Source organism: Suricata suricatta, chromosome 1 (assembly GCF_006229205.1).
Source record: "Suricata suricatta isolate VVHF042 chromosome 1, meerkat_22Aug2017_6uvM2_HiC, whole genome shotgun sequence".
Classification (NCBI taxonomy): Eukaryota; Metazoa; Chordata; class Mammalia; order Carnivora; family Herpestidae; genus Suricata; species Suricata suricatta.
Genome location: NC_043700.1, coordinates 96,083,083 through 96,107,440, shown reverse-complemented (window position 1 = coordinate 96,107,440; position 24,358 = coordinate 96,083,083). Strand labels below are relative to the sequence as shown.

The window sequence follows — 24,358 nt, the reverse complement described above, 5'->3', positions numbered from 1 at the left end:
AAGTTTATAGACACAAATTTTATATTGTAGATGTTATCAGATGTTTATCACATTATGGTAGTATTCTTTTCCTTTTTTAGGAAAAAGGCTTAGGCTTGCATTTAAAAAGACATTTACTATTATTTGAATAGAAAGTAATCCACAGTATATGGAAGAAATTTCACATTGCTTAGGTACTTAAAAACAGATGGATTTATATTTTCCAGGTTTTTAAGATACATTTTGGAAATTTGGTATTCTGTTAATGTAAGGACATCTTAATTTCAAGAGTGTTTGTCCAGAGGTATTTCCATTCAGGAGTTCTTTTCATATGCTGATTTGACTTGTACATTTGGATTATAAAGAATACTAATTGCTGATTCCCTCCTAAAACAGTGAATCTGTTTTAAGCATAGATTTAAACATTCCATAACCTGACAGACTCAACCAGAAGCCTACTAGAACTGATCCATGAATTCAGCAAAGTCTCAGGTACAAAATCAACATACAGAAATTGGTTGCATTTTTATGCCCCAATAATGAAGCAACAGAAAGAGAAATCAAGACACTGATCCCATTCACAATCTCACGAAAAACCATAAAATACCTAGGAATAAACCTAACCAAAGATGTAAAATATCTGTATAATGAGAACTATAGAAAACTTATATAGCAAATTGAAGATACAAAGAAATGGAAAAACATTCCATGCTCATGGATCGAAAGAATAAATATTGTAAAAATGTCAATACTACCCAAAGAAATCTACACATTCAATGCAATCCCCATCAAAATTGCACCAGCATTCTTCTCAAAGCTAGAATAAACAATCCTAAAATTTGTGTAGAACCATACAACACCCCAAATAGCCAAAGTAATAATGAAGAAGAAAACCAAGATGGGAGGCATTACAATCCCAGACTTTAGCCTCTACTACAAAGCTGTAGACCTCAAGACATTATGGTATTGGCACAAAAACAGACACATAGACGATTGGAATAGAATAAAGAATCCAAAATTGGACCCACAAATGAATGGCCAATTAATCTTTGACAAAGCAGGAAAGAGATTCAATGGAAAAAAGACAGCCTCTTTAACCAATGTTGCTGGGAGAACTGGACAACAACATGTAGAAGAATGAAACTAGACCACTTTCTTACTCTATACACAAAGATAAACTCAAAATGGATGAAGGACCTGAAAGTGAGATAGGAAACCATCAAAACCCTAGAGGAGAAAGCAAAAACCAACCTCCTTGACCTCAATTGTACCAATTTCCTACTTGACACATCTCCAAAGGCAAGGGAATCAAGAGCAAAAATGAACTATTGGGACCTCATCAAGATAAAAAGCTTCTGCACTGCAAAGGAAACAACAAAACTAATAGGCAACCGATGGAATGGGAAAAGATCGTTACAAATGATATGTTGGATAAAGGGCTAGTATCCAAAATCTATAAGGAACTCATCAAACTCCACACCCAAAAAACAAATACTCCAGGGAAGAAGTGGACAGAAGACTTAAACAGACACTTCTCGAAAGAGGACATCCAGATGGCCAACAGACATATGAAATGATGCTCAGTGTCACTCATCATCAGAGAAATACAAATAAAAACCACACTGAGATACCACCTTATGCCAGTGAAAATGGCTAAAATGAACAAATCAGGAGACTACAGATGCTGGTGAGGATGTGGAGAAATGAGTATCCTCTTACACTATTGGTGGGGATGTAAACTGGTGCAGCCGCTCTGGAAAACAGTGTGGAGATTCCTCAAAAAATTAACAGTAGAACTCTCCTATGACTCAGCAATAGCACTGCTAGGAATTTACCCAAGGAATACAGGAGTGTTGATGCATAGAGGAACATGTACCCCAATGTTAATAGCAGCACTGTCAACAATAGCCAAAACATGGAAAAAGCCTAAATGCCCATCACATGCTGAATGGATCAAGAAGATGTGGTATATATGTACAATGGAATACTACATGGCAATGAGAAAGAATGAAATCTGGCCATTTGTAGCAACGTAGATGGAACTCAAGGGTGTTATGCAAAGTGAAATAAGGCAGAGAAAGACAAATACCATATGTTTTCACTCATATGTGGAACATGAGAAACTTAACAGAGGACCATAGGGGAGGGGAAGGGGGAAAATAGTTAAGGAGAGGAAGAGAGGCAAACCATAAAAGACTCTTAAATACAGAGAACAAACAGGGTTGATGGGAGTGGGGAAGAGGGGAAAAGGGGTGATGGGCATGAAGGAGGGCACTTGTTGGAATGAGCACTGGGTGTTATATGGAAACCAACTTGACAATAAACTATAAAAATTTTATTAAACATTTCATAAACTTAGACATTCTGTTATTCCTTTTTTTTTTAAGATCAGTAATAGGTTCACAATGTTAATAAAATACTTGCCTCAAATCATTCAATTTACCTATTGGCAGAGCCGAGACTCAAACCCTCTCTTATAACTTCTCATGGGGTCTGCTTTTGTATTAAATTGAGCTCTGACAGCTTCTTCTGAGCATAGTCAGTGACTAGAATTTCACTGCTCTGTCTCTTAAACTTGACAGTCTTGAAGGCATATGCTATGCCACACTCATCTTGGTTTGATTTGTGCTCCCTAACACAAATGTAAATGTTTCATGAATAAATGGTTTGAGTCGGCATGTTTTATTTTTGAAAGTGCTTTTATTTTTCTACTTAAAAGCAAATTCTGCCTGGAATACTTGAAAAATAAATTATTTTCTTCTTTACTCTTGTTACATTTTTGCTCAACTGGGAAATATTAAAGTAATATGGGAATGGCGTTGATATTAATGTTCCAATCCATAGCGATCCTAAGGTGCATCTAGAATTGATAATTATTGCTCTCTTGTAATCTAATCTTTTATATTCCTTTTTCTTCAGGTATTTATTGAGCCACCTACTCTATGGTAGGTGCTGTACACTGTTGTATTACCTTCGGGGGTGCCATTTGTATAAAATAGAGAGTAAGCGTTATGAATACATACGCAGGATGTGTCTTGCCTTATGACTTCTCCCAGCTGCACATTTGTGTTTAACAGGAACATGATTTGTTTTCTCCAGATGTCCTTTGGTGTATGGGTGGTGGTGTTAAAATGTACTGCTTCAGATTAATTATGATGTCCCAGATGGGGTAGGACCAGTCCATAGTTCTCTAATGTTTGATTTATATACTTTATTTTTATTCAGGCAGCTTCAGTTTTTAATAGCTATTTTCAGGAACCATTTCTATTGATTTATATTACACTTATGTTAGATTAAGATTCTGAGAATCTTTATAAAAATCTGTCAAGTCAGATCTGCTGTAGTCTTTGATTAGATTTAATTTTTGACTTACCCTTTGAGTTGTATGTTGGTATTTTAGATGATTTTAAATGAACCAAACTTCCCTATAATATGACATAATTTTAGAGCCACATTTTTCCAGGCACAAGATTTAGTGTCAAGATAAAACCAAAACCACACCTTAGATTTAGTTAATAGTTAAAGCTTACATATAAAAAGGGAGGAGTAAAATTTTTAGTATTAATATACTTGATTTTTTTTGTATTAAATTATTGCTTTTATACCACCCTCTTAAAACATCTCGTTGAAACAATTTGGTATGTAAGGAATCTTACATGAAATTGGACTTGCGGGGTTGTTGGGGTTTTTTTGTTTGTTTGTTTTCCAAAATGTCTCTTGGTGTCTTGGGCACAAACAGTATCATTATCTCATTTTGGTATGTCTTAGTCTGTTTGGACTACTACTACAAAAAAAAATCCACATATTGGGTGTCTTAACAAACATAGTTCTGGAGGCTGGAAATTCTTTTGAATCCATGTCTTCTGTTCGTTTAGATACTACAGTGACTATTCCACAGACCACAGACCTTCCTTCTTACCAACATTTTGTATCCAAGCATATCTTTTGTGTGTGTGTATGCCCTAGCATATCTTTACCCTAGACTTCATTTGTCAGCATTTCTTAATTTGGAATGTTCAAAGGAGTGCTTAGATGAATAAAGAAGATGTGATATGTACATACATTGGAATATTATTCAGCCATAGAAAGGAATGAAATCTTGCCATTTGCAGCAACGTGGTTGGATCTAGAGGGTATAGGCTAAGCAAAATAAGTCGGAGAAAGACAACTATCATATGATTTCACTCATGTAGAATATAAGAAACAAACAGATAGGGAGAGAAAAAAAAGACAAACCAGAAAGCAGACTCCTAACTATAGAGAATAGACTGGTCATTACCAGAGGTAAGGTACATCGAGGGGAGTGTGAGTGAAATAGGTGATAGGGATTTTAAGAGTACACATCTTGATGAGTGCCAAGTAATATATAGAATTGTTGAATCACTATATTCAATACCTGTAGCTAATTTAACACTGTATGTTAACTATACTGGAATTACACACACATACACACACACACAAAGGAGTACTTAGAAAAAGAGTGGCAAAAGCAACCCATGCTCTCTTTACATCATTTTCTAGTTTCCAGATAGTCATAATGAGTGTAAGACCAGTAGCCATTCATCTCAACAATTCCAATGATATGGAAGCAAAACTTTTTTTCTGAAATAATATCTAGTGGTTTATAAAATTTCTCTTCTGAGAACCTCTGACTTTCTAAGGAGAAACGAGATCTACTTTAGAATTTTAATTTTTAAATAGGAATGACTTGTTTAAGTCTGTTTTAAGTTTGCAGCCCATTATTCTATACCCTAATAATGATATTGTACCTTTTTGAGCTCTCTTTCAAGTTATTCTGAGAACTCAAAGGTCTTGATATTGGTCCAAATTTTAACCAGAAATGGTCATTCTTTAAATTACTTTGTGCTGTGAAACTGGAATATTACTAGAATAGTTGTAATTTGTGGTCCTTAGATTTGGAAAAGTAACAACTCTCAACAACTATTTCTCAGCCACACTTATCTCATGTATTAGGTGCTGGTCTCATGCTGTCATCTGAGAAATCAAAACGAGTCAATTCTCTTTGACAGAACCCTGTGTAAAGTACTGGGTTGGTTTGTTTGCTTGCTTGCTTCTTTGTTTTTTTTTTCTGGATCAGCTCTGTCTCTTCATTTCTATTCACTGGAATTTCAAATTTGTTATTTTCTGTAGATTCTTTTTTGAATAGAAATCATGACCTTGATACCTTCTCCTAATACTGGTAACAAATATAGAAACAGGTGCTAAGAGAGAAGTAAGAAAAAAAAACTTGAAAGATAAAAGATAGACTTTAGACTTTTTCCAATTTTGTTTTTTGGTATAGTCTTTTGATACTGAACTTCTTCTGAGTGTTTTGTTTTTGCTTTCTAGGTAATGGGAATTGCAGCGATACTAGAGGTTTAGAAATTGCTATAAAGCAACGTGTTGATGATGCACTCACTTCAAAACTTCCAATGTTTTACTTGGTCAGCAGACCTCATGTTAGTTTAGTACCTTCTGCATATCCACCTCAAACAAACTTGGAATATAAATCTCTGAGTCTGAATTGGGCACAGGGGGACATTTCTCTGGAGATTGTGGATGGCCTAAGTGGAAAGATCACTGAAAGGTTAGCATTTCTAATTTCTTTTAAAATTGCATATTAAGCAGGGTACTTGTGATGAGTACTGGGTGTTATATGTAAGTGATGAATCACTAAATTGTATACCTGAAACTAGTAACACACTGTGTTAACTAACTGGAATTTAACTAAAACTGAAAACAAAAAAGAAAAAAATTAAAATTTTTTAAAATTAAAAAAAAATTTGAAATCTGGAAAAAGTAATGAAAATACTGTATCAGAAAATAAAATCTATACACAAAAATAAAACACAGTCTCAACCTGTGTTGTTCAAGCGTCAGCTGTATTTAGAAGGGGCCAGTGCAAGTGTAAAGGGCCCAGTAGTTAACCTTCACAGTAAATCTCCCTCTTTCTATGTTGTAATAAAAACAAACTCCCCCCAAAAAACACATTAAATGATTAAAATAATACATTTTAATACAGTTTTTAAAATTATTGTAACTTTTTTAGCTAATTTTTTAAAAATTCCGAATAATAGTTGTCATTGAGTGTGACTATTTTGCAGGCATTGTACTAATTAAAAGAAAAAAAATTTTTTTCTGATGAGAAAACAGACCCGGAGAAGTTCTATAACTTCCTAAACTTACATAGTAAGTTGGAGCCAGCATTCAAAATCATTCTCCAGAACCTGTATTTTTCTAAGTATCATTTCATGATTTTAAATACTTAAAAGAATTTCTTTTAACTTTTATTCATTTTTGATAGAAACAGAGCATGAGCAAGGGAGTAGCAGAGAGCAAAGGAGACACAGAATCCAAAGCAGTCTCCAGGCTCTGAGCTGTTAGCACAGAACCTGACACGGGGCTCGAACTCACGAACTGTGAGATCATGACCTGAACTGAAGTTGGACGCTTCACCGACAGAGTCACCAAAGCACCCCTCATTTCATGATTTTAATTAGCATTAGAATTATATAATGTGTTTGTATTAAAAATTCATTTTCTCTTAATCTGAATTTCTGGATCTAACGCTCAAGAATCTGCATTTTTGGCATGTTTTTTCAAATATAACTTAACTACACTTAAACAAACGTGAGAACTAATGTACTATGTTATACTACCTTCCTATAATAACCCTGTAGATGAGGGGGTATTGCTGCTCTTTTACAGATAAACTGTATTCAAGCTAGGTTAAATGTCTTGTTTAAAATCACCCAATTAGTAAGTGACACAGCTGGGATTCTGACCAGGACATTTAATTTCCAGAGCCCTTATCAGTAGCCGTAATACACTATGCCTTTAGACATTTCTTTGTAACATCCCTACCATTGATTATCAAGTAAAGCTCAAGCCCTTCTTTCATGTGACTATACATTTATAATGAAGTAATGAATAATGTTAAAAGCTTAAATGTCTGAACTTGCTTTCTTTGTGAAAGATAGACTTAAATTAAGACCACATACAAACTTGGTATGAAATCAGTCAAGCATACCATTGATTACTTCAACTAATGCAAATTAAACTAATGCTTTGCATCATCAAAAAGTAGTATCATTGTTAGTTATGAACAAACTACACACGTACAAAATAAATCTTTGATAAAAGACTTTTAAAAATCTTTCACTGAAAACATAAAATAGCATAACAAGATTTAAATTAATAAATATAAAATGGAGCTTAATTCTTCTATTATAGCTAAATCCTTGCCAGGTGATGACAAAGAGAGCAGATGTGATCTAAATATTAGACAAGGTGTAGTTCAGCTGCAATGCATTATGTAAGGCAAAGGATTCTTTATCATTGAAAGGTATAATTTACAAGGAAAACAAAACGGTATGTAACAAATAACATGGTATCAACATTCATAAAGCAGAAGGTACAGAAGAGGAAAATTAAGATCTACCACTAGTTGAGACAATAATTGACCTCTTTCATTTCATTAACAAATAAACAATAAGCAAGGATATAGTGGTTTTTAATAACAAAAAGGTAGATTTGCTTAACTTATAAAACTCTACACCATAAAAATATAAAATATACCTACTTTTCAAGAACCTGTAGAATACTGAAAAAAAATTCATCCTGTTAGGCCACAAAGAAAATCTCAAATTCTAAAAGAAGCAATGTGTAGATAGTATTTGTGATACAGTAAATCTGTAAATACCAGTCAGAATACTAGAAATTTATTGGGAAAAATCCTCTTAACTTCTGGCTCAAAGAGGAAATATAAAATGAAACTTGAAAATATTTAGACAACAAGTATATTGAAAGCATTTCATGTAAGAACTTGCAGGATATACAGCTAAAGCAAAACTGAATGGAAAAGCCAGTACTTTAAATGCTTATAACAACAAATAATGGAAATCAATTAAACAGAATGAAGAAATCAGTAAAACTAGAAATGTAAGTTAAAGAGCTAGAGAACAAAAAAGTAATCATAAAAAGCTGATTCTGTTAAATGTCATTAGCTAATCTCATTTAACAAAAAGGGAGTAATTAACAGAAAGAGAAGATTAAGAGAATCCTAACAAACTTCTTTGGTCAACCATGTAAATATATTTGAAAACCTTGTTACATTTCTAGGAAAAAAATTATTTCTATAACTGGTACAGAAGAGGGAGAAATTTGAACACTATTTTTATAATAAAAGTTATCAAGAAGATACCATAATGGTTCTCAAAAAAGGCACCATTCTGAGGTAGTTCAAAGGAATTTTTTAAATCTTTAAATAGTAGAAATTTCTGTGCTATCTTAAAAAGATAGAAAACATCAAAATCCTTTTATGAAGCAGGTGTATCACTGATACTTAAATCTGACAGAAGATTGCTACCCTCCCCTCACAAAAGTTACAGGCTGAACTTTCTTTTATATCTGAGCAAAATTGATATATAAAATATTAGGAAGCAGAATGTGGCAGTATATTAAAAATATATGTATTTCCTACAGCAATACTAATTGGTATTTTTTCTAGGAATTTGAGGGTAGTAGTGACAATAGAAATAATAGACCAGATTCAAATTCTTATTAAAATAATTTGTCATATTAATTGCTCTAGGGTAGTACCCCATATATTCCTCTCTATAAATTCTAAGAAGGCATATAATAGCAGCTCTTCAACTATTCTAGATAAAGATAATAAAAAAGGAATATTTTGATATTTTTGTTAAGGATAATGTGTCTTTATTATAAATATCATCATGATTGATGATGAAATCTCAGAAGCATTTCCTAACATCCAGAACAAGACAGTATTATTTACTATTATTGCTATTTAATGTTTTACTTAAAGCATTTGGACAAGAGAAAGAAATGAGAGGTTATAAAATATTGGAAAGAAGGAGGTAAAATTACCATTCTTTCCATATGGCATCATTTTCTGCCTGAAAACGATCATTGAGAAAACTACAACAAAAGGTTATCTTGGTGAAAATATTAATAAAGAGATCACACTAGATTTCATATACCAGAGCATATGTTAACTGTTGCTGTATATAAATTACCTCAGAATTTAGGTGCTTAAAATAACCCATTTATTACTGCTCACAAGTTTTTAGGTCTCCTGAGCTGGATTTGGTTAGGCTCCCTTATTCGTCTGGAGTTAGCTCTCGGTCAGTTGACAGTTTGGCTGATCTTGGAGGATGAGGAGACTCTGATCCATGTGTTCTCTCACACTCTTGTAGATTAGTCCCCGCTGGCTCACTTGGCAGAGGATTTCCTGGAGAATGAGAACACAAACCGAGGTGGCCGAGGCTCAGAACTGACACATCATCTATTTGTTCACGAAAATAAGTCCAGAGCTAGGCCAAATTCAAGGGGAGGGGAAATTAACTACACTTACTGAGAGGAGAGTTTGAAAAGTCGCATTATAAAGGGCACAAACACAGGAGAGAATGAAAGATTTGGGCAGATTTTATCATCAAAAGAACAGCTAATGTGAGAAGATACAATGAAGAGAGAGTTACAGCAGCGAAAACTTCCATGGTCTATGGACCTGCTTTTATTAGAAACAAAAAATATAATACCTGCAGGCACATACATATACGTATATGGAAGGTCATGAGGAGGGGTGTAGATATTTTACATTTACTGAGTTAAATTTACATACAGTGGAATGTACTTTACAGTTTTATGGGTTTTGATATATGTATATACCTGTGTAACCATCATCCCAGTCAGTGCAGGATATTTTCATCAGTTACAGAAAATACTTCTGTGCTTTTTCTAGTCAGTTGTTTTAAGTTAGATCAAAATAGATTAATTTTGCTTCAAACAATAAAGTGTTCCACTGCCCATTTTCTTTAGTTTTTAATGCAACACTATAGTAACTTAAACTGTAATTTAGTAAATAAGCTTCAGAAAGTAATTAAATATTCAGAATGATTTTTGTGGGGAAATATTCAGTATTTGCATTGTATATAATTAAGAAAACTATTTGTAAATCCTGTGTTGATTTTAGTCTCTATAGTTGTCAACATATATCCTTGAATAATGATGAGCGTTTCATTCCTTCCTACTTTAGTTCCCCATTTAAAAGTGGTGTGTCAATGGCAAGTCGGCTTTGTAAGGCTGCAATGTTAAGTCGATTTAACCTGCTTGCCAAAGAAGCTAAAAAAGACTTACTTGAAGCTAGTACATATCATGCAGCAAAGGTAAGTCCTTCAAGGAATGAAATTGATTATAGAAATAAAATTAAAGACAACAAAAATGTAATTTTATAATGATGATACACAGCAGAAGTTGGTTGAATAGTACGTAAATATAAGGTATTGCCATGTACTGGTTGAATTCATTTTTAAATAAATATGCCAGAAACAGATATGTATATGAGTGTTGCCACTTAAAATAGCCCTCTTATGGGCGCCTGGGTGGCTCAGTCGGTTAAGCGTCCGACTTCGGCTCAGGTCATGATCTTATAGTTTGTGGATTCAAGCCCCGCGTCGGGCTCTGTGCTGACAGCTCAGAGCCTGAAGCCTGCTTCAGATTCTGTGTCTCCCTCTTTCTTTGACCCTCCCCTGCTCACACAGTCTCTCTCTGTCTCTCAAAAAAAAAAAAAAAAAAAAAAAAAAAAAAAAAAAACCTTAAAAAATTAAAAAAAAATAAAGTAGCCCTCTTAGTTAATATGTACATACTCTGACAATATTGATCAAAACCAGCTTTCATACCCAGGGAAACAAAAAGATAATAAATTTTTTCTATAGATATTAATTGTGCTAAATTTAGAGGTTATGTATTCTAAAATAATACATTAAGATAATCCATATAAATTAATTTTCCTGTTTAGGAGTTGTGAAATAGGTTTAATTTCAGCATGTGACTTGGGCCTGATTAAGTTGATGATGTGCATAGCTTTTTTGTCTCTTTAAAAATATTGAGTCTGTTTTTAGTATTACAAACATAATGTACAGAGAATTTGCCAATTTTCTTAAATACAAAGGAAAAATCCTACTTGTAATCCTTTCTACTATTCAAATTACTCTATTCAAATTAAGAGTTACTACATGTTATAAGCACATTATTTCAGTTGTCACATGTGTCATGCATATATATATATTTGTGCATAAATTTTAAAATATTAAGATCATAACGGATGTTTTTTAATCTGCTTTTTTCATTCAGCATAGTCTGACATGAACCATGTTATCATAATGTGACATACCCATGACATCAAGTTATTAAATACAAATTGTTTCTGATAACCTAATTCAGTTAATAATCTAGTACTGTATTAAAGTCCCTAATTTCACCAGAGTCTTAATGCTCAGACTATAAATCCCCACCTATGAAACAATTATATTAACTACAAATTTGTGGGTATGTACACACATTTTTAAGTATAAAGGCTTATCTAGATAATTTCTGGGTTTGGTGGCATGAAGAAATTGCAGATCATCTTTATGAAAGCAAGTATAAAATGACAAAATTCTCAAAAAGTCACCTTTCACAGCTCTGGTAATCAAAGATAGAAAAACGGCGGAAAGTGTATATTCTTGAAAAACCGCTAGAACTTTGTTTTTTTTTATGTTTTTTTTTTTAATTATTTATTTTTGAGAAACAGAGAGAGACAGCATGAACAGGGGAGGGTCAGAGAGAGAGAGGGAGACATAAAATCCGAAGTAGGCTCCAGGCTCTGAGCTAGCAGGCAGCACAGAACCCAAAATGGGGCTTGAACCCACGAACCGTGAGATCATGACCTGAGCCGAAGCTGGAAACCAGACACTTAACCGACTGAGCCACCCAGGCACCCCGAAACCTCTAGAACTTTGCATAAGAACAGGAATTTGTGGTGCCTTCACCCAAGGCTAATCTTGTTCTTTCTCCCTCCTCTTTGCTAGTTTGAATGGCAAAAACTAGAGTTTTTACTCAAGGGAGGATGCCACTGGAAGTAGTAGATTTGCTGTTTAAGAGTGGACTTGATTTGGGGCAGGGATTGAAAATTTGAGGCTTTGTCAGCTAAAAGAGACAAACCTAGAAGAAGACATATGGGGAAAATCAATAATTTGCTGGCCCAAGATTACAGTCCTGGTTGGGGCAATGGATGAACCAACTGGTAACTTAATAGGTGGGCTTTGGAAATGAAAGAGGCATGGAAGAGCTGAGATAAATCCTCCATGTATCCTTGGCTGAGTGAGAAACTAACTACACATGTGCAGGGAAGACCCTAGAGAGCCCAGTAAAGAGTGAAAGTATGAAAGAGAACTGGCTCTGGCATTGATTCAGTAGTCCGTCCTTATCCATGAGGGATACTTCCAGTAACCCCAGTGGGTGCCGGAAACTGCAGATAGTACTGAACCCTATATATACTATTTTCTTACACATGCCTGTGATGAAGTTTGCTTTCTAAATTAGGCACAAGAGATTAACAACAATAATATTAAATAGAACAATTGTATACAGCAATAAAAGTTGTGTGGTCTCTCAAAATAGTTTATTGTACTGTACTCACCTTTCTTTTTCTTGTGATATGAAATGATAAAATGCTTATGTGATGAAATGAAGTGAGGTGAATGATGTAGGCATTGTGACGTAGCATGAAGGCTACTACTGACCTCCTGATACCTCAGAAGCAGGATCATCTGCTTCCAGACTGTGGTTGACCATGGGTAACTGAAACCAGGGAAGGCAAAACCATGGATAAGGTGGGGGGAACTGTGGACATAACCACACACACACACACACACACACACACACACACACACACACACACAAATCGGTCAGAAGAAGGTAGATGCCTTGTAGGTTCAAGGTGTTTGAGAAGTATCAAAAGAAGTAATTTTTTTTTTAATCATTAAGCTAAACACAAATATAAGGATAAAAAAAATTAGTAAGAGATACCAGCAGTTGCACACCATGGAGAAACATATGTCATAATCTAAGCCAGCTAAATTAAAAAAAAAAAAAAACTTTAAGGGCGCCTGGGTGACTCAGTCGGTTAAGCATCCAGCTTCAGTTCAGGTCATGATCTCGCAGTTCATAGGTTTGAGCACCACGTCAGGCTTTGTGCCAACATCTAGCTCAGAGCCTGGAGCCTGTTTCAGATTCTGTGTGTGTGTGTGTGTGTGTGTCTCTCTCTCTGACCCTCCCCTGCTTGTGCTGTCTCTCTCTGTCTCTCAGAAACAAAAAACAAAACAAAAAAAAAACTTTAGAGAAACTAAAACTATATCCAGAGTTACTACAATACATTATTTAAAAAGTTTAAACTTTCGCGACACCTGAGTGCTCAGTCAGTTAAGTGTCCAGCTTCAGCTCAGGTCATGATCTTACAATTTGTGAGTTGGAGCCCCGCATCGGGCTCTGTGCTGACAGCTAGCTCAGAGTCTGGAGCCTGCTTCAGATTCTGTGTGTTTCTCTCTCTCTGGCCCTCCCCTGCTTGGGCTGTCTCTCTCTCTCACAGAAATAAATTTAAAAACATTTAAAAATTTTTTTTAAGTTTAAAGTTTCAACCAAAAATTATGGTATGTGTAAGGAAAAAAAAGTGAAACCAAATTCAGGAAGAAAAATCAATCAATAGAAACTGATTTTGAGTGGGTCCAAATGTTGAGTATAGCAAACTTCAAAGTAGCTATTATAAATTTATTCAGAGAATTAAAGGAAAATATAACAGTGTATCAATAAATAGGCAATCTCAGTAGAAGATTAGAAACTATAAAACAACAAAGGAAAATTCCAGAATTGAAATAATATATAATAAATGAAAAATTATTTAGATGGACTCAACAGTACATTTCAGATGACAGATAAAAATCAATGAACTTTCAAGATAAAGCAATAGAAAAAAAATTTTAAAGACAAAATGAAAGCAAATTGAAGAAAGAAAAATAAAGCCTCAGAGATCTGTGGAACAATATTAAGGACACCAACCTATGTGTGTTAGGAATATCAGAGGGAGAGAGAGAAAAAGGGCCAGGAAAAATATTTGAAGAAATTATGACTGAAAAAATCCCCAAACTGGATGAAAAACATTAACAGATCCAAGAAACTCAGCAGACCCCCAAGAAAGGAAAAACAATTTTAAAAGATTCATGCCCTCTAGGTTTAACCATAAGTCAGAGAAAGACAAATACCATATGATTTCACTCATATGTGGAATTTATGAAGCAAAACAAATGAACAAAGAAAAAAGACAGACTCTTAAATATAGAGAACAAACTAATGGTTGCCAGAGAAAAGGTGGGGATGGGTGTAGAGGTAAAGGAATTAAAATTAATGTTAATGATGAGCACAGAGTAATGTATAGAATTGTTAAATCACTATATTGCCTACCTGAAACTAATATAACGCACTAAGTGGAATTTTAAAAATAAATTTTTTAAAAAGGTTTGTATCTAGGTTGGTCATATTCAGACTGCTTAAGACCAAGACAAAGAGAAAAATCTTGAAAACTGCAAAAGAAAAACGTTGCCAACCATACAGCCGTACCTCCAAAGGCTGATTTCTCATTAGCAACAATGGAGGCCAACCTAAAATAGCCAGAACAGTCTTGAATAAGAAGAATAGAGTTCTACAGGTCATACTTCCTGATTTCAAAGCTTACCAGAAAGTCACAGTAATCAAGATGCTGTAATACTGGCATAAGGATAAACATACAGATCAATAGGATATAATTGATAAGTTGAGAAATAAACCCTGGCATTTATGGTTAATTGATTTTTAACAGGAGTCCCAAAATAATTTAGTGGGGGAAAAAAATAGTCTTTTCAACAAATAGTCTTGGAACAACTTGAAATCCACATGAGAAAGAATGAACTTGGACCTCTATCTCACACTTATACAAAAATTAACTCAAAATGGATGATAGGCCTATGTAAGAGTTAAAACTACAAAACTCAGAGGAGAAAGCATAGAAGAAAATATGTGTATTCTTAAGCTAGAGAAAGGTTTCTTAGACATACCAAAAATATAATCCATAAGAGAAAACCTTGTATTTTAGACTTTATTATAATAATAACTTTTGCATTTAAAATTATTAAGAAAATGAAAGGGCAAGCTACAAACTAGGAGAAAATATTTGCAAATTATATATTCGATAAGGGCCTTGTGTCTACAATATACAAAGAACCCTTGCAACTCAATAATAGATGGATGACCCCGTTTTTAAAATGACCAGGGCTTAAATAGACATTTCTATTGTGGGGAAGAGCACTGGGTGTTATATGGAAACCAATTTGACAATAAACTATTAAAAAAAAATAGACATTTCTGTAAGAAAGAATAACAAATGGTCAATAATAATATGAGGGAAATGCAAATGAAAACCACAGTGGTTTACTACTTTACACATACTAGGATATATCTATAGTAAAAATAAAGATATTAATTAGCAAGTGTTGGCAAGGATGTGAAGAAATTAACCATCACGGATTGCTTGGTAGAAATGTAAAATTCAGCTTCTTTGAGAAACAGTTCCTCATAAAGTTAAATATAGAGTTAGCATGTAGCCAAAGAATTCCCCTCCTAGATATATATATAAGAAAACTGGAAACATATTCACAGAAAAACATGTATATGTATGTTCATAGCAGCAGTTTTTATAATACACAAAAGGTAGAAACAACCCAAATGTTCATCAGCTGCTGAGTGGATCAATCTTGAAAACATGTTAAACGAAAGAAGCCAGATACAAAAGGCCACAGATAATGTGATTCCATTTATATGAAAATAGTCAAATTCATAGAGACAGAAAGTGGATTAGTGGTTTCCAGGGGCTGGTGAGGAGGAGAAAATGAGGATTGACTGCTAATGGGTATAGGATTCCTATTTATTTATTTATTTATTTATTTATTTATTTATTTATTTATTTATTTATTTTTGAGAGACAGAGACAACATGAGCAGGGGAGGGTCAGAGAGAGAGAGGGAGATATAGAATCTGAAGCAGGCTCCAGGTTCTGAGCTAGCTGTTAGCAGAGAGCCCGATGCGGGACTCAAACCCACAAACCATGAGATCATGACCTGAGCCGAAGCCAGATGCTTAACTGACTGAGCCACCCAGGTGCCCCTAGGATTCCTTTTTAGAGTGATGAAAATTTTCTGGAATCAGTGGTAATTGTGGTACAACTTTGTGAATATACTGAAAGTCATTGAAACATACACATTAAAAGAATGAGTTTTATGATACATGAAATACATCTTAACAAAGCTGTTAGAAAAGAAATAATGGAGACCAGAATGCAGTGAAATGATGTGTATAAAGTGCTGAAAGAAAAATCTAGCAACCAGGAATTTTATAGAATTACAGCAAAGTAATTCTTCAAAAATGAAAACTATAACATTTATATACAATTATATAACTATTGTGTGGGTTAGTAACAACAGAACTCCAAAATACATAAGCAAAAACAGACAGTACTAAAGGGTGAAATAGATAATTCAACAATTATAGTAGGAGATTTTGGTATTCTTGCCTCAGTTGATAGAACAATTAGACCAAAAAAAGTAAGACAGTATATTAGGCTTAAATAAGTGTGCCAACCAAATTGGCCTCTACACACTCTACACAATAGCAGAATATACATTCTTTTTAAGTACACATGGAACATTCTCTAGTATAGGCAATAAAGCAAGTCTCCATAAGTTTAAAAGGATTAAAATCATGCCAAGTATGTTCTTACAACTTTGGAATTAAATTAGAGATCAACAATTGAATGAAATCTGGAAGTGGTATATTTGAGAATTAAAACAACTTCTTAACAGCCCAGGAGTCAAATAAATTATAACGCAAGTTAAATATCTTGAACTGAATGAAAATACAACATAATAAAATTTGTGAAATATAATCAAAGTGGTTAGAAATGTATAGCTTTAAACGCTTACATTAGAAAGGAAGAGAATTGGAAAAAAAAAAAGGTATTTGAGCTTCCACCTTGAGAAATTAGGAGAGCAAATTAAAAGTAGGAGGAAGGAAATAACATAGGATAGTATGGAAATCAGAGAAATAGAAAAAAAAACAAAAAAATTCTGAAATCAAAAGTTGACTCACTGAAAAAAAATCAACATTGTTAATCCTTTACACTAACCGATAAGAGAAACACAAGTGATCAAAATTTGAAATGAAAGAAGGGTCATCACTATAGACCCCAAAGAGCTAAAATAATTATAAAGGAATATCATGAACAACTTTTTGTCAAAAAGTTAGATGAATTAGATAAATGAACAAATTCCTAGAAAGGCATAAATTATAAAACTTAACTAAAGAGATTATCCAAATTGAACTAAAGTAAAGAAGTTGAGTTATTAAAATTGTTTTCCTAATAAGAGAGACAAACCAATTATAGAGAACAAACTGATGATCACCAAAGGGGAGGGGAGTGGGTTAAATAGGTGGTGGGGGTTAAGGAGTGCACCTGTCTCCATGAGCACTTAGGTAATGTGTGGAATTTTTGAATTGCTATATCGTACACCTGAAACTAATATAATACTGTATATTAATTGGAATTAAAATAAAAACAAAAAAAAATCTTTCCCTAAAGAATCAGAGTGAATTTTATCAAACATAAATGCAAAAAAATATATAAATCCTACAAAAACTTTCATAAAATGGAGGAGAGAACACTTGCCAACTCCTTTTATGAGGTCACTATAACCCTGATAATCAAAACTGGGTAAAAACATCACAAAAAATTAAGACTACAAACAAGTATCACTCAGGAATATAAATGCAAAATTCTTAAGATATTTCAGACTAAATCCAGCAACCCATAAAAAGGATTATACACCATGATAAAGGAGGTTTGTTCCAGGAATACAAGGTTGATTTAGTATCAGAAAATTATCTGATGTAATACATTATATGAATAGATTCAAGTTCAAAACCCACATAATTACCTCAAAAGATGTACAATATGTACTTGACAAAATCAACAGCTGATATTCATGATGGAAACACTAAATAAGAAATAGACATAAACTTCCTCAAATGAAAAACCTACCGTTGACATCATGCTTAGTGTTGAAAGAATATTCTTCCCCTTACCTTCCCAAGATAATGGAAGAAAACAGGCATGTCTGCTCTCATCATTTCTGTTCCACATTATTCTGTAGGTCCTAGCAAGTGCAGCAAGTCAAGAAAAAGAAATAAAAGCCATCAAGATTGGAAAGGAGAAGAAAAACTTACTTGTAAATGATATAATCTTGTATATAAACTATCCTGTGGAATCTACTAAAAACAAAACAGCTGTATGAACTGTGAATTTAGTACACAGTATAAGGACAGTGTAAAAAAAATAAGTTGTGTACTTTTGTACTAGGAATGAACACTCCAAAATTAAAATTGAGAAAACTGTTGGGGCTCCTGGATGGCACAGTAAGTTAAGTATCCAACTTTGCCTCAGGTCATAATCTCACAATTCGTGAGTTTGAGCCCCACATTCAGCTCTGTGCTGACAGCTCAGAGACTAGAGTCTAGTTTATTTTCTGTGTCTCCCTCCCCCGCTCAAACTCTGTCTCTTTCTGTCTCTCAAAAATAAAGCAATGTTTAAAAAAATTTAGAAAATATTTGGGAAAACTGTTTCATCTAGAATAATACAAAATATACTTAGCAATGAATTTAACAAAATAAGTACGAGATCTGTACACTGAAAATGATGACGTTGCTGAAAGTAATTAAAGAAGACATAATTCTGGACTCCAGAATTTAAAACTTGCTTTTCTAAAGTCATCATTAAGAAAATGAAAATATAAGCCATAGACTGGAAGAAAATACAGGCAAATCATACATGATGAAAGGTCTTGGTTCTGTGATATGAACTCTTACAACAGGGCAAACAACCCAGTTTTTTTTTTAATTTGGGGGAGGGTATTTTTTAGAAACTGAGCCAAGGAAAGTGGCAGAATGGGAAAGAGACTCTTTTTTTTTTTTAAATGTTTATTTGTTATTGATAGAGAGTGCATGCAAGCACGGGAGGGGCAGAGGATCTGAAGTGGGCTTTGTACTGACAGCAGTGAGCCTGATGCTGGGCTCAAGCTCACAAACTTGAACTGTGAGATCGTGACCTGAGCCAAAGTTGGATGCTCAACAGCCTGAGCCACCCAAACACCCCAAGAAGGGAATTCTTAAGCAACAGGCTCCATTCCCAGTGCAGAGACCAATGCGGGGCTTGATCTCATGACCCTGGGATCATGACCTAGCCCAAATCGAGAATCAGATGCCCAATCAACTGAGCCACCCTTGCACTCCAACTCAGTGCATATATAGCAAAGAATATATCCTAGTACACAGTTAAAAGATGTTCAGCTTCATTGGTCACTAGGGATATGCAAAATCAAACCACAGTTTGATACTATAGCACATAAACTAAAATACAAAATAAATAGTAGGTATTATTGCACAGAAACAGGACCACTTGCACTGCCAATGAAAATGTAAAATAGTACAGTCACTTTGGAAAACATTTTGACAGTTTCTTGCAAAGAATACTATACTTAACCATGTGATCCAGCACTTCTACTAGTATCTGTGAAAGAAGAAACAAAAACTTATATCCACACAAGACTTGTACATAAATGTTTACAGCAGCATTACTCATAATAGCCAAAAACTGGAAATGTTCAAATGTTCATCAGCTGGTGAATGCATAAACAATGTGATAAATCCATTATTATGGAATCTTAATCAACAAAACGGAACCAACTATGAATACATGAAACAACATGAATTAATCTGAACACATGGTAACTTAAAGAAGCTTGACACAAAAGAGTTCATATTATGTTAATTATGTTTTATGAAATTTCTAGAAAAAGCAAAGCTTAAATACAAACTAGATAAATTAGTGGTGGCTGGTGCTGGGAATACAGATTGACAGCAAATGAGCACGGTGGAACTTTTTACAGGGGATGGAATTGTTTTACCACTGGACTATAAGATGGTTGCATACCTGTATAAATTTACAAAAATCATAATCATACACTTGCAGTGAGTCCACTTATGGTATGTAAATTATACTTCAGTAAAGCTTTTTAAAAAGTTCATCAATATATTCATTTATGAAAAATTAAAGGAAATAAACCAAAATAATAATGGTGGTTACCTACAGTTTGGGAATTGCAGGTGGTTTTTATTTTCTTTTTAATATTTTCTCTCCTTTTTAAGTTTCCTGTAATGACTATGATTATTTTAATAAAAAATGCTAATACAAAAAAAGAAAAATTGTCTTTAAGGAGTGTTGGAAAGGAAAATATTTAGTTCCAAAAATAATGAGTAAAATAGGAATACAAAAACACTTTCAGTAATTTTTAAAATGTCAAATGAAATAACTAAGATTAAGGCTACTTTTCATAAGCCAAATTCTGCCTATATTCTATAATTCAATTTTCTTTCTTTCTATAGTATATGTCTGGATCCTATCAAGAAGCTAAAACTTTGTTGAAATCCTACTTGCAGCAACACGGCTATGGCTCCTGGATTGTGAAATCTCCCTGTATAGAGCAATTTAGCGTGTAATTTGGGCAATCCATTGTCATATTAAAAATATTTTATTTTTGGTGTCTTTGAGTAGTTAAAATATTTTTAAATTTTTGGTGGGTTTCGGCTTTCAAAACCAGAGTCTTTGCAATAGCAGTGTCCAGAGATTGCTGAAAATAATAATTTACATGGAAGCATTGGGTTTCTTAATTTTTTTTAATTTTTGGAAAAAAATATTACCTGGTTAATTATGCAGTCATTTTGTATTTATTTTTACAGGCATTATAAAGCCATTGCCCTTTTTGTAGTTTAAAGGAAAATTCAATTTCTTTTAAGTTTTCATTTTAAAGTTATCCATGTAGCAAATATATTCAACATTGTGTCCTGGTATTTCACTTAATGCTGTTTCTTTTTCAATTAAAAATTAGAATCCAGGAATACAAATAATAGTTCTTGCTCATTTGTTGATCAATTCAACAAACATTTGAGTGCCTAATATTTGCTAATCACCATGCTTGTGTGATAGTAAAAGCCAGTAACTAAAATATCATTTCTCATGTCAAAAAGTTTATGAATGCAAACTGCACATGTGCATGCAGAAAAATGGTAACCATGTTAGAGAATAATTTTGTAAATTAGTTATTCTGATTAATCATATCATCATAAATACTTTAAATAAGATTGCCCATTTTTCCAGTGTTCTGTAAGTTCCATCCAAATGTGATTTAATCCTTTATAATTCAGATAAGTAGGGATTTCTGATAATCAAAGATTATTTAGCTTTACATTTATGTTTGTTTATAATGTGAATATATTGAAAGGAAAAGTTTACTTATACCTGGGTTAGGATATATATCTTTAGTGAGATTGTGAGGTTTTTCTATACTTCAGCCTTACAAACTATTTTTTAGTTTCAGTCACAGATGGAACATTATTGGTTCTCAGACTTTGTTCCTCCTAGCTTGGATCTTCACAATTTCTGATGAGGTTGATTATGGGTTTTTTTTTTTTAATTTATCTATTCTAAGAATATCTTTGCAAGATTGCAATTGATACTAGTAGTTGTCATTCTTTGTTCAGAGATAGAAGCTTGATAGGAAAGACTCTAGACTGCCCTACAACAAAAGCAGCAATGCTTATTGCTTCTTTTATGTATTCTATGTTATGGTTAAATAAGATACTTGGCTTGAAGAAAATCAAACTTATAAATCCCAACTTCCAAACTTCAACTTTTAAAATTCTTCAAAAACCACTAAACTAAAGGGTGCCTGGGTGGCTCAGTCGGTTGAGTATCGGACTTCGGCTCAGGTCATGATCTCATGGGTTGTGAGTTTGAGCCCCACGTTGGGCTCTTTGCTGGTAGCTCAGAGCTTGGAGCCCACTTCAGATTCTGTGTCTCCCTCTCTCTCTGCCCCTCCCCTGCTCATGCTTTGTCTCTGTCTCTCAAAAATAAATAAACATTAAAAACCAATCACTAAACTAGTTGCCTCTATGTTTAAGTCCTCTTGTAGCTCTAAGGTTCTGTTATCTGAGATAAACTTTAAAGAATAGATAAAATTGAAAAGGCTGAAATGGGAGAGAAAATATATTCCAGTTGGAAATAATAAAGCAAAGATTAGATGGGAAATGCTATAGTGTTTGAGCCTAGAGAATAGAACACTGGATGGAAGTTGAGAGTTGAGTCTAGCAGATGTTCTGATTTTGGTAGGCAGAAGCGATCCCTTGAAGGATTTTGTGTAGGGAAGTGGCATACATTAAGACACCATTTTACAATATTTTTACGTTCAGTTATTACAGAAATTTCTAAACCTACAAAAATAGAATAATAAGTGACTCCCAATGCACCCAGCACCAGCTTCAGTAATTATTAGAACATAGCAATCTTTTTTCATATATACCTCCCCAAGCTGGATTATGTTAGAAGAAATGGCCAGACATATTTCTTCTTTTTTTAAGTTTTAAATTACAGTTAGTTAACCTACAGTATAGTTTCAGGTGTACAATATAGTGGTTCAATACTTCCATGTATCAACGAGGCTCATCACAGCAGGGGCACTCCTTAATCCTTACCATCTATTTAACCCCTCCCCCATCTTCCTCCCCTCTAGTAACCATCACTTTGTTCTCTGTAGTTAAGAGACTGTTTCTTGGTTTCTCTCTCTCATCTGAAAATACTCTGATACACATTGGTGAAATATGAGAGCTCTTTAATACACACATGTATAATCACAGTCTAGCACACCTTGAAAATTAGTAGTAGTTCACTAAATATCTCATAAATGTTATATAAATTGTTGGAATCAAGATCAAATTACATTATATTGGAATTTATGTGTTGAATATCAATCTATAGATTTTCTCTTTTTTTTCTTTTAATTTAGTTTTTGAAGAAACCATTTTTAGTAGAGTTTGCCACAATCTAATTTTTGCTCCTTACATCTCCATGATGTCATTTAATGTGTTCCTCTCTCTTACTTATTTCTTGAAATCAATGGTTGAATCTAGAGGCTTTCAAATAGAGGTTCAGTTTGTTGTTTTTAGCAAGAATACTTCATAGGTAGTAGTATGTACTCTCATCACAAGACACAATGTCTGGGTTCTTTTCTTTTTGTGATATTAGTGGTCAGTAATCATTGCCTAATTCCATGATTTTATTAGGGGTTGCAGAATTGATACTCAGATTCTCTCATTAGCTGGAATGTTATTAAATGTTTGCTTATAAATGGTTTGATTACCTGGGATGTAGTTGATACATGGCTGGATTATTTCTCTGCTTTATGTTTTTAAAATAGCTGGTTCTCCATCACCTTTTAAAGTTCACCAATGAGAAATTTTTCATTATTATTATGAATTTAAATATTTGTGTTTCAGTCATTACAATTCATATTGATATTATTCTTTTGTGTTAGTAGAAGCATATTCTAGAGGCGCTTGGGTGACTCAGTCGGTTGAGCATCTGATTTCAGCTCAGGTCACAATCTCACAGTTTATGGGTTTGAGCTCTGCATCAGGCTCTGTGTTAACTGTTCAGACCCTGGAGCCTGTTTCAGATTCTGTGTCTCCCTCTCTCTCTGCGCCTCCTTGGCTCACGCTCTGTCCCTCTGTGTCTCTCAAAAATAAATAAAAATGTTTTAAAATTTTTCTTAAAAAGGAAGACTATTCTAGACCTCTGTGTTTTTCTTCTAGTTATATTTTTAATGCTCTTTTAAGTCATATCATTTTGTATATTTTATTTTCTATTTGTTGCTAATATATAGACATAAACTATTTTTTTATATTGGCTTTCTATTCAGTATCCTTGCTAAATTAATTCTGATGATTTATCTGTAGAGCTTTTTGAATTTTCTTCATACACAGTTATGTCACATGTGAGTAATGACAGGTGGATTGCTTCTGTCCCAGTCTCTGTCTTCTAGTTTCCTGTACTTGCTTTTTTGTGTGTGTGCTGGCTCTAATTTCCCAGTACAATGTGAACAGAGGTAATGAGCATTGTCCTTGTCTCATGTGAGAAACTTGTCATTTTTGTGCCTGTGTCTTCTGAAGATGATCCCATAGTCTTTGTTAGCTTCTCTTACAACAGAATGTTCTCACCTCTTCTTATGCATTTGTTGCCCTTACTTGGAATTGGCCTTTTCTCTCTAAAGAGCTCTATTTCCTTTTCATATAAAGTGGTTATAAATTATAATCTGGATGCTAAGGTTATCTATTAATACTGAGGTTTTTTCCCCCCAAGGGTTTTTCAGAGACAAAGATCTTAGAAATATATTTTTTAATTTAAGGTAAAATAATATATTTATTCATTCCTATTGATAATTTCAGTTCAAATTCAGGTCCACAGGTTTTTTTTTATTCCCCTCTTAAATCTTACATTTGTAGATCCTTCCTCTTACACCAAAATCCTGATTCCTATTGATAGCAAGATAACTTCTTACTTTTTTCACAA

The 24,358-nt window shown here is 33.7% G+C and overlaps 1 protein-coding gene across 2 annotated transcripts in view; it reads left to right on the top strand.

The window, feature by feature from the left end:
- Nucleotides 1-20,500, top strand: part of ADAD1 (adenosine deaminase domain containing 1) — a 51,026-nt gene extending 30,526 nt beyond the window's left edge. For both annotated transcript variants that reach the window (XM_029941311.1, XM_029941314.1), the window contains 3 exons: nucleotides 5,329-5,566; nucleotides 10,037-10,166; nucleotides 20,341-20,500. In XM_029941311.1, coding sequence (XP_029797171.1) covers nucleotides 5,329-5,566; nucleotides 10,037-10,166; nucleotides 20,341-20,454 — 482 coding nt within the window. In that variant the 3' untranslated portion in view covers nucleotides 20,455-20,500. The remainder of the gene's footprint in view (nucleotides 1-5,328; nucleotides 5,567-10,036; nucleotides 10,167-20,340) is intronic.
- The last annotated feature ends 3,858 nt before the right edge of the window (nucleotides 20,501-24,358 follow it).